Source organism: Mauremys mutica, chromosome 9, assembly GCF_020497125.1.
Source record: "Mauremys mutica isolate MM-2020 ecotype Southern chromosome 9, ASM2049712v1, whole genome shotgun sequence".
Classification (NCBI taxonomy): Eukaryota; Metazoa; Chordata; order Testudines; family Geoemydidae; genus Mauremys; species Mauremys mutica.
The window spans coordinates 87919896-87935587 of record NC_059080.1 but is presented as its reverse complement, the minus strand read 5'-3'; the positions used below and the strand labels follow the sequence as shown (position 1 = coordinate 87935587).

Sequence of the window (15692 nt, the reverse complement as noted above, 5' to 3'; positions counted from 1 at the left end):
TGGAACCTACACACACACACACACACACACACACCATCTGTTTATGCAGCTGGAACCTAAACCTACCTCGGTGTATGCAGCTGGCATACACACACAATACATCTGTGTATGCAGCTGGAACCTACACACCCAGCACCTGGAAAGTAGATACAGCAGGAATGCGCAAGCAGTATGTAGTTGGAATGTACACACACACCATTCCTTTCTGCATGGGAGTGTACAACACTCCAACCTTCACAAACTGTCCTCTGTTGCCACATGCACACACTACAGGTGTGCACAGCTGGAAAGCACACACACACACAGCCCAGATGTGTCCGTAGTTGGATTGTACAACACGAAAACCTGCAGCTGAAAAGTGTGTGGGCACACACACAATCTGTGCGCACAGCTAGGAGCTACCCACACCGAGTCTGTTTCCACAGCACAGCAGGAGCGTACACACACCCCCACCCCCCCTGGAATGTGTCTACACGCACACTTCGTGTCTGGCAGCCGGCAGGTACACGCACAGCACTCGCGCGTGCACATGCCTCTCCCAGCTCTCCAGCGTCCCGTCTTCCGAGGGGCGGCGATCCAGGACTGGAGAAGGCGGGGAGAGGGGAGGAGAGCGCCCCGTGGGCCGGACGGACATAGCGGGCACCCAATGCGCACAGACACTGCTCCCGAAGGGAGGGGAGTGGGCAGAGGCTGGGCCCAATGAGGCAGCTCCCGGAGCGGGACTTCCTTCGGGGATTCCACTGCAGCGAGCCGCCGAGGAGCGGAGGTGACACGTAAGTTAAGGGCTGGAAGGTGGCCAGGGCAGGCAGGGAAGTTTCCTTTGTTTCCCGTTCAGGTGGCTGCAGAGTAAGACGGGGAGGAGGGGAGGGAGCTGGTTAACAGAGACACCCCCCCCCCCCCGTAAAGCAGGCAGGGCGGGAGGGAGCTGATGCACAGAGACACCCCCCCCTTAGAGCGGGTAGGAGGGGAGGGAGCTGATGCACAGAGACCCCCCCCCTTAGAGCGGGTAGGAGGGGAGGGAGCTGATGCACAGAGACCCCCCCCCTTAGAGCGGGTAGGAGGGGAGGGAGCTGATGCACAGAGACCCCCCCCTTAGAGCGGGTAGGAGGGGAGGGAGCTGATGCACAGAGACCCCCCCCCCTTAGAGCGGGTAGGAGGGGAGGGAGCTGATGCACAGAGACCCCCCCCGTAGAGCGGGCAGGAGGGGACGGAGCTGACAGAGAAACACGCTCGCCCTCTGACCATCTCCCAAAGCCACCCCGGCAGGAGAGCAGGGGAGCTGCTATACAGAGTCCCCCTAGCCCAGCACCCACAGACACGCTGGTACCCTGGGCAGGAGCACTGCAGCGCACCCCCCGCCCCCCCCCCAAGTCCCGCAGGTAGGATGGCAGGGACCAGGGGAGCTGCTGTGTACAGCCACCCTCCCCCCCATCCTCCAGCACGCGCCCAGTCACCCCAGCAGATGAGCTGCTGCCCCCACCTCTCCCCGCTCTGGAGTAAGGCAGGCGGGGGGCAGGAAGCTGCTCTCTGGAGCAGAGACCTCCTCCCCCATCCATCCCCCGGCGGCCGCCGGGCCCCTCCCGCGGCAGAGAGCCCGCGGGCTGCAGCACGCTCGGGCGCCCGCAGCCCCGCGTGCCAGACGGCCCGCAGCGAGCTCCCGGGTTTCAGGGCAGTAGCAGTGGGAGGGGGCTGAACTAAGGGCTCAGGGTCCCCTCCTCCCGGCTCTGTCCCTTGGTGCCCAATGCTGCCTCCTCCTCCTCCTCCTCCAGCTGCTGCTAAACCGCCTGGGGTGGGGGGGCTCCGGGACCCGAGGAGGGACTATGGGCAACGGGATGTGCTCCCGAAAACAGAAGCGGATTTTCCAGACCTTTTTGCTCCTGACCGTCGCGTTCGGCTTCCTCTACGGGGCCGCGCTGTACTACGAGTTACAGAGCCAGCTGAGGAAAGCCGAGGCGGTGGCACTCAAGTACCAGCAGCACCAAGAATCGCTTTCAGCCCAGCTACAAGGTAATGCTGCTTGCAGTGACCTCTGTAGGGGACTCACAAAACCCTGCCCTGTCCCAGTGGCTCCTGAACGCTCTGTCCCCCCGCCCATGGAGAGAGCCCTGGGCTGCAGCTCCCTAACTGCTCACCAAGTTTACTGCCCTCCCATACACCAGGTTTTGCTAACTATATGCCAGCGTGTTTCCTTTTGTAGCAGTGTCCCTATAACCAAGTGTCCCTGAACAGGGCCCACAAGGGGTGTGGGAGCTGGTACAAATTACCAGGGCCCGGTGGTCTGGAAGGGGGCCCGGGGCCCTGTTTAGCCGGTCTTCCCTTGCTGGGGGGCCAGAAAATTTTTTTTCACTGGGGCCCAAACCTGCTCTCGGCAGCCCTGTCCCTGAAATCCTGGCCCCACTGAAGTCAATGGGAGTTTCTCCACTGACTCTGATGGGATCAGGATTTCCCCTATCTCTTAATCCCCAGGATCCCAAGGCACTTTACAGTCTCCTAATTTAAAAGGAACACTCCCAGCATCCTCCTGTTCTTATTCATCCAGCAACACAAAAACACTTCTTACACAGTTACTTTTGCCAGTTGCTTTAAGTTGTCTTGTCTGTTTTATTCTGAGTCTGCTGACATGAGATTCAGTTGTGAGATTATGTGGCGGGTGTGCCTTACACCTGTCATGCAGCTACACCAGGAGAGGAATATTTTAATAATAATAGGTATATTTTTGTAGAACATCCTTACAGGGTTTTTTTTTTTAATAAAGATTTCTTAATAACCTTGTGGGGCTCTGAATTTCTTGGCTCAAAGCACCACATTTTAAAAAGTGCCCATCCATCCTGTGCGTCAGTTTTAGGATGCCCCAGATTGAGCTACTTTGTACCTGATGCTGAGAACTTCAGCACTTCTGAAAATTAGGTGCAAGGTGTCAAATTTATGCATGAAACATCAGTTCAGCAGGAGGTGTGGGTCCTCAGTACCACTGAGCCTCCAGCCCTACTGGTTTCAAGTCAGGCACACACAAATCTGTGGCTGTTTCTGAAAACTTTGGCCTTACTGTTTATGTTTCCTTTAAAAAACTTTAAAAGTGGCTAGAAAATGAATATTGATCATATTATGATAATTAAACATCCAATCACATACATCAATATGTAGGATGAATACTATAGATTTGTTAATGCAGCCTTTACACAGCAGCAGGATTGGGCTCACAGTCTATTAATCTCAAGAGAATGAGTTATTGAACATGTTTAGCTATGGTCTAAAACAAGGGTGGGCAAACTTTTTGGCCCGAGGGCCACATCGGGGTTGCAAAGCTGTATGGAGGGCCAGATAGGGAAGGCTGTGCCTCCCCAAACAGCCAGGCCACCGCCCCATATCTGACCCCTTCCCACTTCCCACCCTCTGAGTGCCCCCCTCAGAACCCCCGACGCCCCGCTCCTTGTCCCCTGACCGCCCTCTCCTGGGGCCCCCCGCCCCTAACCACCCCCGGGACCCCACCTCCTATCCAACCCCCCTGCTCCCAGTCCCCTGACTGCTCTGACCCCTATCCACAACCCCACCCCTTGACAGGCCCCCCAGGACCTCATGCTTATCCACCCCCCCACCTGTTCCCCGTCCCCTGATCCCTATCCACACCCCCACCCCCTGACAGGCTCCCCGGGACTCCCACACCTATCCAACCTCCCTCCCCTCCTGGTTTCCTGTCCCCTGACAGCCCCCTCCCCTCCCACGAACCTCCGCCCCATCCAATCGCCCCCTGCTTCCTGTCCCCTGGGACCCCCTGCCCCTTATCCGGCCCCCTTACCATGCCACTCTGGCAGCCGCACCACCCGGCTGGAGCCAGGCACGTGGCCGCACTGCCCTGTAGGAGTGTGCAGCCCAGAGCGCTGCCCGCACAGCGGCGTAGCTGTGGGGGAGGGAGGACAGCAGGGGAGGGGCCAGGGGCTAGCCTCACCGGCCAGGAGCTCAGGGGCCGGGCAGGACGGTCCCGCGGGCTGTAGTTTGCCCACTTCTGGTCTGAAACCATCACTACTTAGTTTTATTACCTCATATTGAAATACTATAATGCTATGGGAATTTTTTGACAGAATCTTCACTCTAGTGACCAAGGATGTATAAACATTTGGCTGAGAGATGGGTATGTGGCAGATGGCTAAAGGGTTCCTTTAGCTAGTTTGCATTTTTGCATTCCTTGAAGAGGAAAGAGAGAAACAGGAACAACTGTTGCCTACTGAAATAAAAATTCAGTAAGTTTTCTGCTGCTCTCACAAAACTGAAGAAAAGCAGAACATACTACCCAAATAAAGAAGGAATCTATAGATGGTAGTCAGTGGGGCTGATTTATAAACATCTACTTTCTAAACATTATGAGGATCATTTTCCTATCAAAATAAACAAATACATAAAATCATAATAAGACAGAAGAACTCAATTAAAAGTTCATCATCATGGATCATGCAGCATTTTATGTTATATCCCTCTTACCTTTGATTACTTTTAATTTATTATTGAACTATTAAAATATGAAAAAAATCAAATATAAATTATCTTGATTTATAATGTGTTTTTTAAAGAAGCACTTATCCTGGACGCTGGGATATCGTATCTACTATCGTATTGCCAACGTATCTACTATGTAGATAAGATTTCCTACTGAAAGATGCCCTGTTTGGCAGTAATAAACCTTTTACTACAAAACACATATGAACGCTTCGTACAGAAAAATGAAGAGACACCATCAGTTTAGAAAACACACACATAGGATTTTTTGGGCTTACTATTTTTACAAGTAACACCTAAGACTAATAGACATGAAAGAGATTGGAAAAAAAGAGTTTACTCCGCCCACTGTCCCAGCCCCCCCATTTTCTTTATCATATGCATTTTACAGTCCTTAGAGCCTGATTCTGTACTGTCTTGCATCTTCTTTAGTCATTTCTAGGGCCCTACCATAAAATGCATCATGGACCGTGAAATCTGGTCTTTTATATGCTTTTACCCTATACCATACCGATTTCACAGGGGAGACCAGAGTTTCTCAGATTGGGGGTCCTGACCCAAAAAGGGGTTGCAGGGGGTTACAAGGTTATTTTAGAGGGGATCATGGTATTGCCACCCTTACTTCTGTGCTGCCTTCAGAGTTAGACAGCCAGGGAGCGGTGGCTGTTGGCCGGGCACCTATCTCTGAAGACAGCCTCCCGCCAGCAGCAGCACAGAAGTAAGCGCAACCCTTACTTTTGGGCTGCTGCCTTCAGAGCTAGGCAGCCGGAGAGTGTCAGCTGCTGCCTGAGGGCCCAGCTCTGCATGCAGCAGTGCAGAAGTAAGAGTTGCAATACCATACCATGCCATCCTTATTTCTGCGCTGCTGCTGCTGCCAGCAGCTCTACCTTCAGAGCTGGGCTCCCAGCCAGCAGCTGCTGTTCTCCAGCTGCCTAGCTCTGAAGGCAGCACCACAGCTAGCAGCACCACAAAAGTAAGGGTAGCAGTACCAGAACTCCTCCTACAATAACCTTGTGACCCCGCCACAACTCCTTTTTGGGTGAGGACCCCTACAATTACAACACGGTTGTTGTACAACAAATTTCAGATTTAAATAGCTGAAATAATGAAAAGCCTATCACCATGAGATTGACCAAAATGGAATCTAAATTTGGTAGAGCCCTAGCCATTTCCACTTACGAAGAGTGAGTGTACAGTGCTACCACTTGTGTAAATGTGTGGAGAATTCTGATTTGGTGGTATTTTATGACCTCTTAGCACAAATATAAACAACTAAACAAACTGGAGAATCCGGTCTTTTGTTTATAGTCCATTTCCCCTGTTGTTAGTGTGGGTCTTTCACAAACCAACAGAGGAGAAGAAAATATTTTTAAAGGAATGTATGCTTTGAACAAAACAAACATATTGGCAGAGAAACTCAAGGTCAGTTTCCGTATCTGACTATACTTTGAACTTTTATTTTTAAGTGACTTAGATTTTTAAATTGACAGTATCCTTTTAAAAAGCTGGTGACTACAAATATTTACTTTTCTAGGTTTCCTTTCTTTGGAGCTCTTTGTAATGTAAAGAGCCCCAGTTCCTCTTGTGGAAGAGTGCTAATTACTTTAATGCTAAAAATAAATAAGAAACTATTGCCAATGGCAAAGACTTTTGATTTAGCATAAATAAACCTAAACGCTTAGCTTTGTAAAAACACTTGCCTTTGAATTATTTCATTCACTATTTTTAACTTGGTGAGATAATTGAGAAGATTATTCTTATTAGAACAGCAACAAAATCTATAGTTAGTAAACCACACTATTCCCATGTTTCTTTTGGCATAATCAGTTGTTCTCTAAGGATATGGGTGCTGTTGTTGTGATCATTTTGGAAGTATAAGTGTGCTGAAATACTCTAAACAGAAGCTAGTGAGGGGGTAAGAAGGGATTGCAAGCCCAAACTGGGTCCAGTAGACATACATTGCATTTGATTCAGAAAAAAGGTTGGGTTGGGTTGGGTTGGGTTGGGTTGGGTTGGGTGGAGGTGGTGGCAGCAGCAGGAGAGAAAGATCAAGATAAGATTCAGTGGAAGGGTGATGGATTGGCTGGTGACTTTTAGTTTTAAATATATGGGAGGATCCTCTTCTTCAAAAAAAATTCAAAGCAGAGCCCTATCTTCTTTCTTATTTACATGCCACTCCTTTACTTTTAATATTTACATAGCTTTTCCAGCTTTCCTATTTAGGTCAGGCGATATCGGCCTTTCTTATTGCGTTTGCCTGAATGAACTCTTAGTAAATGGATTCAAAGGTTCGAAGGGACCACTGGAGTCATCTAGTCTGACCTGTATAGCAAGGGCTGAAGAGCTTCTCCAAAATAATTCCTAAAGCAGATCTTTTTGAAAAACACCCAATTTTGGTTTAAAAATTGAGAGAGAAATTAAGCAGTATTTTGTGCCTTTGGCTGATAGGGTACTATTTTCAGAAGTTTGATCCCTGTTCTGTCTTTTAGGTTTCTGACTTTCCTAATCTAAATTCAGCCTTGGTTCAAGTGGATGTAACTTTTTTGAGGCCAGTGGAACTGCATTTGCTTATACCAGGGCTAATTTAGCACCTAGTCTGGTGCTTGTGCCTTTTCTCTGCTTCAGGCCTTTAATTTAATTTATCAGAGGAGTTCCCACTCTTCCCAAATGAGAGCAAGGGTTTGAGGGAGAGGGAGCCGGTAGGAATGGATGACTCCACAACTGTGAGTAGGACAGCTGTTTTGGAAAGGGTGGGGGGGGTTCTATGCTCACATGGGATGACTCTTTGTATTTGAAAATTAACCTCGGAAACTAGGGAACTGAGAACTGCAGAACAAAACATGTCTTTGTTTTTATCTCCTGAGTTTTACCTCACAATATATTCCAGTTGGACTTTAGAGGAAGTAGTGCAGCTTTTGTGACCTACAATATAATTACTGGAAGCAAAACCTTAGAGATGACAGGTACTGGCTTATAAAATTGTTTAGAGCACATTCAAAAACCTATTACACTACTATATCCCGGTACAGTAACTCCTCACTAAAGTCGTCCTGGTTAACATTGTTTCATTGTTACATTGCTGATCAATTAGAGAACATGCTCATTTAAAGTTGTGCAATGCTCCCTTATAACGTTGTTTGGCAGCCACCTGCTTTGTCCACTGCTTGCAGGAAGAGCAGTCCGTTGGAGCTAGCCGGTGGGGGCTTGGAATCAGGGTGGGCCGGCAGCCCCCCATCAGCTCCCCTAAGTTCCTTCTGCAGGAGCCACCCAGCAGGCTATCAATTGCTGGCAGTTCAGGTGTCCCTGCCCCCCACTGCCATGTGCTGCTCCTGCCCTCTGCCTTGGAGCTGCTTCCGGGAGCCTCCTGCTTGCTGTGCAGGGGGGGAGGGGAAGAGGGGTGCTGATGTCAGGGTATCCCTCTCCTCCTGCCCCCCGCTCCTGTACCCCATCTCCATAGAGCAGGGGGGGACACTACGGTTCAGGACAGAGGGAGCTTGCTGGCAGCAGCTGCTGTCTCAACTTGCTGATCTACTTAAAAAGGCAGTGTACTCAGAGTGGGGTCAGCGTACTTAAAGGGGCAATGTGAGTCTCTCTCTCTCTCACACACACACACGCACACACACACACACACACACACACGGTGTGTATCTCTGTCTCACTCACACATGCACCCCCCAGCACTTTGGAAAGTGGAGGGAGTGGTGCACTCCAGTGGGATAGCGTGGGTTCATCATCACGTTCAGTTTCTGCATGGCATGTTTGCAGCCACTGCCATGTATCTATTGTGTCTCCTCCCTCCATTCCTGCTGCCTTGTAGAGTATAAGGCTACATGAACAACAATGTGTTAACCCTTGAGGGCTCAGCCAAGTGCTATTTGATCATTTAGCAGCAAGGCATTCCCTGGGAAATATCCCACCCTCTTCCACCCTCCGACTCCACCACCTCAACCAAGCTTCACAATCATCATTGCCATGTACAGTATTGAACTGTTTGTTTAAAACTTACAGTGTGTGTGTGTATATATATATATATATATATATATATATATGTATATATAAACATAAGACATATATATGTCTTTTGTCTGGCGAAATTTTTTTTCCTTGGAACCTAACCCCCCCTATTTAGAATAATTCTTATGGGAAAATTGTATTCTCTTAACATCATTTTGCTTAAAGTAGCATTTTTCAGGAACATAACTACAACGTTAAGCGAGGAGTTACTGTACAGAATTTCTAGTTGTAAAGTGTTATTTAAAGAAGGTAACTACTGATCTACCCAGGAGACTGATTATTTTTAAATCTTATTCTCTTAGCATTACATATTCAAAACTTGGAGATAATCTTATTTAATTTGCCTTAAAGATCTTTCACGTTATATCATATTGAAGAGCTTAATAATAACGTTGTTTGGCTACTGACTAGATAGGAACAGATAGGGGCGGCTAGAATAGGGGTGCATTGATAGTTATAAGAGAACCCAATCTTATCTTTCTGATGGCTTTGAGACTAAATGGAGCTGGCAGTGATTTCTAGAGCTTAAAAATTCCTGGTCTCCCCTGTCCCAGGCATAAACTAGCTTTATTGGAATGTTTATCTATCCTGTTTTAATCCCTTATCTCAATAGTCATCCTACTTCTAAATGCCTTTGACTATCTTATTCTTGATACTCATTAGAGTAGAACCCCAATTATCTGAAGGCTTCAAGCATTCTTCTCATTCCAACCCTGAAACCTTACTATAATTTGGGCAAGCAACACAGCAGGACTCCTGGCCTTCAGATGTCAACCTTCTGGATGGCTTTGCCCCTATTGTGGACAGTTCACAGATTTCCCCAAGACTGTCTGACCCACCAGGACTTAAGCTGCCACATCAGCTAACATGCAAGCTGTTAGTCTACAGAATCGATTGGTTCTGGGGAAGCCACCAGCCATAATTATCTGAAACAGGGGATGTCCCTTGCTTCAACTGGTGACGTGACCCTGTTTGGAGTAGTCCAAGTGTATTGTAACTAAATATACCGGTATATAAATACAAACTTAAGATCTACTGATGAAAAGTGGTAGATAAGAGCTATGCATTATTACTTCTGTCTGTAATATGGTCTGTTAAAAATGTTCTTAATAAAATACGTGAACAAAAACATCAGTGAATCTGACTCTGCATCTCTCACACCAAACAGGCATGCTGGGAGTAAGAGCTGATAGAACTTTGGTCCATCTTTTCTCTTCCCAGTCACTATCCAGTTCAACTTCATCTGTGTTGCTGCTGCATAGGGTTGTCCCCTTCACCGCTCCCCCCAGCAGCATGGGTCTGAAACAGAACATTCTGTGATTCCAGTCAGTTTCACACTGCTGCTGCCTATTGTGCAACATCACAAGTGCACTTGTGCTGAAGGAGGTATTCTTGTACTTAGGATGAGGGATACCAAACAAACGTCATATTCCTGGGCTGAATTTAAACTCCTTTTCGTGCTCACTTTGACTATTGAGCAAGGCACGTTGCACCACCCTGAAACAAGTCAGTTTCTGCAATGAGGAAGCAGATATTTCACTGCTTCTACCTCAATTCTCCTTGCTAATACAAAGACCTGCAACTTGAATTTGGTAGTGAGACATACTGTCACTTTCTCCCTGCCCCCAGCACTGCACCATCATCACTATTCAGCTTGCACCATTCAAAGCATTACTGATACTGCTCCACCAGCCTCAGAGCAGGTTCCACAGCAATCCTTGTGATGGTGCTTCTTGCTAGTCATGCTTTCATGAGAAGTTCTGCAAGACCCATGCTGGTACTGTTACAGGTGCATTGGATTGCAGTGCTCTGAACATTTTAGGGCAGCAGGGGTTAGCGAGATCAGGAGCACTGCTCTAGCTGCACCAGGCTGAGCTCAGCTGTGGATCTGGAGATGACTTTGGGGTGTTGGCTGTGTTTATGTTGTTTTGAGAGAACTTTTGATTAGTTTGGTTGTTTTAAGACTTGGCTACTTTGTGCATATTGTACTTCTCTTAAATAGGGTTGCCAGGCATATGGTTTTTGACCGGAACTCCAGGTCAAAAAGGGACCCTGGCGGTTCCGGTCAGGCTGTTTAAAAGTCCAGTCAGCGGTGCAGTGGGTGCCCAGGGCTAAGGCAGGCTCCCTGCCTGCCCTGGTCTCACGCAACTCCTGGAAGCAGCCACCAGGTCCTTGCGGCCCCTAGGCGCATGGGGCCACAGAGGCTTGTCGCCTTGAGTGCTGGCTAAGCACTTCCCATTGGCCGTGAATCACGACCAATGGGAGCTGTTGGGGCGGTGCCTGCAGGCGCGAGAACAGTGTGCAGAGCCTCCCCGGCTGCCCACGTGCCTAGCGGCAGCAGGGACCTACCAGCCACTTCCTGGGAGCCGCGGTAAGCGCCGCCAGGACCCTGCATCCCAAACTCCCTCCCTCTCACACCCCAACCCCCTGCCCTAGCCCAGAGTCCCCTCCCGCACCCAAACTCCTTCCTGGAGCCTGCACCCCACTCCTTCCCCAACATCCCAACACCCTGTCCCAGCCCTGAGCTCCCTCCTGCACACCAAACCCCTCACTCCCAGTCCCACCCACCCCAGAGCCCACACCCCTTCCACACTCTGAACCTCTTGGCCCCAGCCAGGAGCCCCCTCCTGCACCCCAAACCCCTGTCTCAGCCCTGAGCCCCCTCTTGCACCCCAAACCCCTCATCCCTGCCTCCACACCCTAGTCCCCTACCCCAGTCTGGAGCCCTCTTGTGCATCCTGAACCCCTGACTTCTTGCCCCACCCAGCTCCTGCACCCCCAGCCCAGAGCTCATCTCCCCGCCCCCGCACACACTCCAACCCCCTGCCCCAGCCCAGTGAAAGTGAGTGAGGATGGTGGAGAGTGAGCAATGGAGGGGCGGGGGGAATAGAGCAACCAGGTGCGGGGCCTCAGAGAAGGGGCAGGGCAGGGGTGAGGCGTTCGGTTTTGTGCTATTAGAAAGTTGGCAGCCCTACTTAAAAGGCACCCACACAATCACTCCAGAAGTGGCAAAGAACAGCATAATGAAGGATAATAAATGGCTACCATAGTATGATCAAATTATGAACAGCAAATAAGGCTTCCTAATTTTGCTATCTATATGGTATCTTGCAGATCTCAACTCACTGAAAGTTATTTAGCCTTGATTTGTAACCTCATCTGAGAATTTCAGTTCTTTTTTCCACTCATTCCCACTTCTCACCTTGTGTACAAAGATCTTTATTTTAAATGTTTAGAGTGGAGTTGGCAGAATTCAGTTTAGTGAACACTTTGACCAAATTCCTTTATCCACAGTATATGGGAAGAATTAAATTTATCATGTGAAACATGACTGTATTCCCATCTAAGGTATCTGTTTTATTTCTAAATCTGTTGTTTAAGGTAAACTGGTTGCCAGTTTATAGATAAATAAGAATAAGATTTCATACTGTAAGTTCAGAAATGGCATTGGGCAATCAGGCCCCATTAGATGAAGGAGCAGGCTTATTACCCTGTGTGAGATTTCATATTAAATGAGAGGGGGTCCCTGGTTCTGGCAGCTGAATTCCAACAATGGAAAGAGTTGATTAAGGCAATGCATGTGTTACCTATTTTACAGTATTTGCAATACATGTCCATGTTTGGAGGCGCTAAAACATCTCCTAATGGGATATAGTACAGGCACTAATTAATTGATACTTTCAGGAATAATTGTTACCGGTGCTGGCTGCAGTCTAGTCTCTGGGTTCCATAGCATGTGCTTTGTCTTTATCCCATTCACCCCCACCCCAATCTTAAACTACACCTCTACCTCGATATAACACTGTCCTCGGGAGTCAAAAAATATTACCACATTATAGGTGAAACCGCATTATATTGAACTTGCTTTGATCCACCAGAGCGCGCAGCCCCTCCACCCCCAGAGCGCTGCTTTACCGCGTTATATCCGAATTTGTGTTATATCAGGTCGTGTTATATCGGGGTAGAGGTGTATCTTTTTTTTTCGTAAGTTTAAAATTGGCCTTGGTCAATGGTTGGGTTTTGCAAAATATAGCACTATAATCCTGAGCCCACCTGTAATTAGGGTGGATTTAGATTCTTTTTAAACTCGTGAACAGTCTGGCCAGGGTCATGAACAGCTCACAGACTAGAGCAGATGCTATTTTGAAAGCTCTTAGCCCTCCCATTCTCACTGTTGTCTCTTGCAAGGATATACAGATGGCCTGCCTCTCTCTCCTTCTAAACTTGTTCCCTTTGTTGGCCAAGGAGCTTGCTCCTTGGAGTTTTCTAGAGGCATCAAATGGTGACTCATCTCAATCCAGGGCAGCTAGTAGATAATGGCTGCTTAAATAATTGGAAATGCTAGAATAACTGCAGGGGCAGACTATGACTATGTTACGTTGTCAAGGGAACAGTCATGGTTTCCTGTACACCAGACGACTATTCTCTGGCTGACCAACCAGTTCCAAGATTGAGTGAGGTGAGAGTTTGGTCCTCCTGGCCTAGCCTCTCCTCTCCTTAGAAGATAGGAGCAGTGAGTCTGGAGATTGGGAGTTGCCATGGGACTGGTGTTGCTTTAGGAAGAAATGGTGTCATGGGATGGAAGGAGACTTGTGCAGTTGCGGGGGTGCTTCTGGAGGTTCAAATTCTGCATACACTGGCAAGCCGACTGTCAGCCTCTGCAGCTGGGCCCTGCATAGCATTCACCATTAGCAGTTAACAAAGTTCAGTGGCCCAGTTGTTCTTTGGTGGATAAGTGTTCATATTGCATAAAGCACCATTACAACAGGTGCTGATGTAGGCGCTCAGGAAAGAGGCTGAGGAAGTAATGCATGTGGAAACCAAACTCGATATCCGTATAGATGGTTCCTTCATACCAGGGGTTTGTCACACTTTAGGAATAGGGTGTGGGGAACCTTCTTTACTGCTATTGTTCAAGCTGTACCATACCTAGTAGCATGTATCATTCTTTTGTGTCCTGGCATTTAATTATCTGACACTTCTGCAATACTCTTAATTGCATGGAGATTTGTATTATTCACAGTCAGTGCAGGGATGTGTATGAAAACAAACCAAGTGGCCTACCATAGAATTGGATTGTTTTGAATCCTGGATTGTACCGTGCATGGTTTTATGGACCTGGATGCGGTCCTGTGAAAAGAAAGTCAGCAATAGATTTGGCTGTATAGATTTACAATAAAGTAGCTCTGATTTTCAGTGTATCATTTGGGGTTGGCGTACAAAATAGCTGTTCAATATTTCTGCTAATTGCAAGTACAGTAATCGGTTTTAATCACTCCTTGTGCTTAGGCAGATGAGGACAAATTTTGCATTGTATAGATGTTAACATTTTTACCAATGATAAATAGGCTAGGCTGATTGTGGTGGGCTTGCCCTCTAAGTGTTAGATACTTAAAAAGAGATCAGTGCTATTGCTATGGGAGTTTCTTTTTGAGCACAGTTGCAAAAGATACCTGACTTTATTTGTAGCTGGGGTTCCCAGAAAGGACAGGAATTTCAAATAGGTGATTAGTCTGTTGAAGAAGCACTCATGCCACTAAACTAATACATGCTGGATTGGTTCATGTGTTGATTAAATTTGGAACAGCTCCCTGGGTTTAGGCAGGAGAGGCAGGAGAGTGTAAGCATGGTGTGTATGTTGTGCCTTCTAGGGGATGAAAAAACTGAAATTATTCCTCTCCCTAAACATAAGCAATTTACTTTTTTTTTCTTGTCTCTTCCCCCCCACCCTGCAATTCCTTTGGGAGTCTCTATCTTTCAGTTGGAAAATACCCCTGCTGCTGAGAGGGAGGAAAAGGTAGCCCCAGTGAGCTTCTATAGCTCTGTAGCTATAGCTGTGATGGGACCAAAGGGTGGGGCTCTCCCCTTCTCCCACATGGTTATCCAAAATGGCCATGGGCAAACATGAGTCTCCTTTCCAGCAAGAGAGATGGGATTGGAGGCTACAACCCTCTGCCCCAAACCTACAGCAGAAGAAATAAGTGAAAAGTCAGCTGAGGCTACTTCAACACGTTTGGCTCCTCCTCCATCACTCCCTCTCATGGAGCTGCCCTGGGTGGCTGGGCAGCCACACCTGTTGGTGGGGAAAGCTATTGCAGCCCCAGAAGCTCAACACAGGCATCTCTCGTGACATTTAAACTGCCCAAACCCTTTGATTATAAAGTAAGTCTGAAGCCCTATAGTCTGTAGTGAGGTATAGTAGAGTGAACTTATTGCTGACACATGCCCCTTGTGGGTGGGCATGACACACCAGGCTCCTCTTGTCCAATGCCACCTGCTGACAGCTCGTCCAGCCCTGTGGTGGTCTACCTCTACTTGTGATGGCCCTCCAGCCAGATCACTTTATAGTTTCCCTCTGCCCCTTCCAAGATAACAAAACTCCAACAAACAATTTTAAGACCTTGGGTCGGGTCTCCAATGGTCCTTATGTAACTCATACACCTCCTGGGTGTGGTGTTCTGTCCCATCTCTCTCTCTCTCTCTCTCTATATATATATATATGCGCATGCAGTAGAGGCTCATACACTAAACTCCAGAGGTCCCAGGTTTGATCTTGACGATGACCGGGGTCTGTCAGTGTCACACTTACATCCCTCATGTGAGGACTCATCACCTTTTTCTCTTTCCAAGATTCATCCTCTTTCAAGGCACGGGCCTGGAGTCCCTCAACAAATCCCAAATGAAAATGCAAATTTAAACAACTTATCTCTTTCTTGGGTTCAAACTTGTATCCCTCTTAAGTTTCCCCTGGGCTATGTTCCTCAGTCAGATACCTCCCTGGAGGTCCAGGTCCTGCCATTTTGTCAGGGCTCACTTGCTCCACCCTGATGATTTCACCATCTCTCTCCTGGCCTCTTGCCAGAAATCTTTACTTAGGAGACAATCCCAGGGCTAATGCTCCCACTGGGCTTCCTCTTCAACCCTGTTGGTCTCTATTGCTAAAAGCAGCACTGCAGAATTCTTCCCCTCGCTACCTGCAGACATCTCTGGATTTCCTCTCTTTACAGTGCCCACCTAGCTCTTCCCCCAGCTGGGATTTGTCTTTAATTGGGCCTGGCTCCACTTTCAGGTGCAATCAGGTGCTCTAACTGAGCTCTCCAGCTCCAGTTAACTCTTTTGGAGACACTGTGGGGTTCACACCCCATCACAAAGCTTGTGCGATTATGGTTTTACTAAGCTATTGTATT

At 48.0% G+C, this 15692-nt stretch overlaps 1 protein-coding gene across 5 annotated transcripts in view; it reads left to right on the top strand.

The window, feature by feature from the left end:
- The first annotated feature begins 751 nt into the window (after positions 1–751).
- GOLIM4 (golgi integral membrane protein 4) overlaps positions 752–15692 on the top strand; it is a 65204-nt gene continuing 50263 nt past the window's right edge. Inside the window, exons 1-2 of one of the 5 annotated variants that reach the window (XM_045029963.1) lie at positions 752–773; positions 1770–2007. In XM_045029963.1, coding sequence (XP_044885898.1) covers positions 1821–2007 — 187 coding nt within the window. In that variant the 5' untranslated portion in view covers positions 752–773; positions 1770–1820. Of the gene's footprint in view, positions 774–1606; positions 2008–15692 lie in introns of those variants that run through there. The other 4 variants (XM_045029962.1, XM_045029964.1, XM_045029965.1 and 1 more) reach the window with 4 other exon arrangements.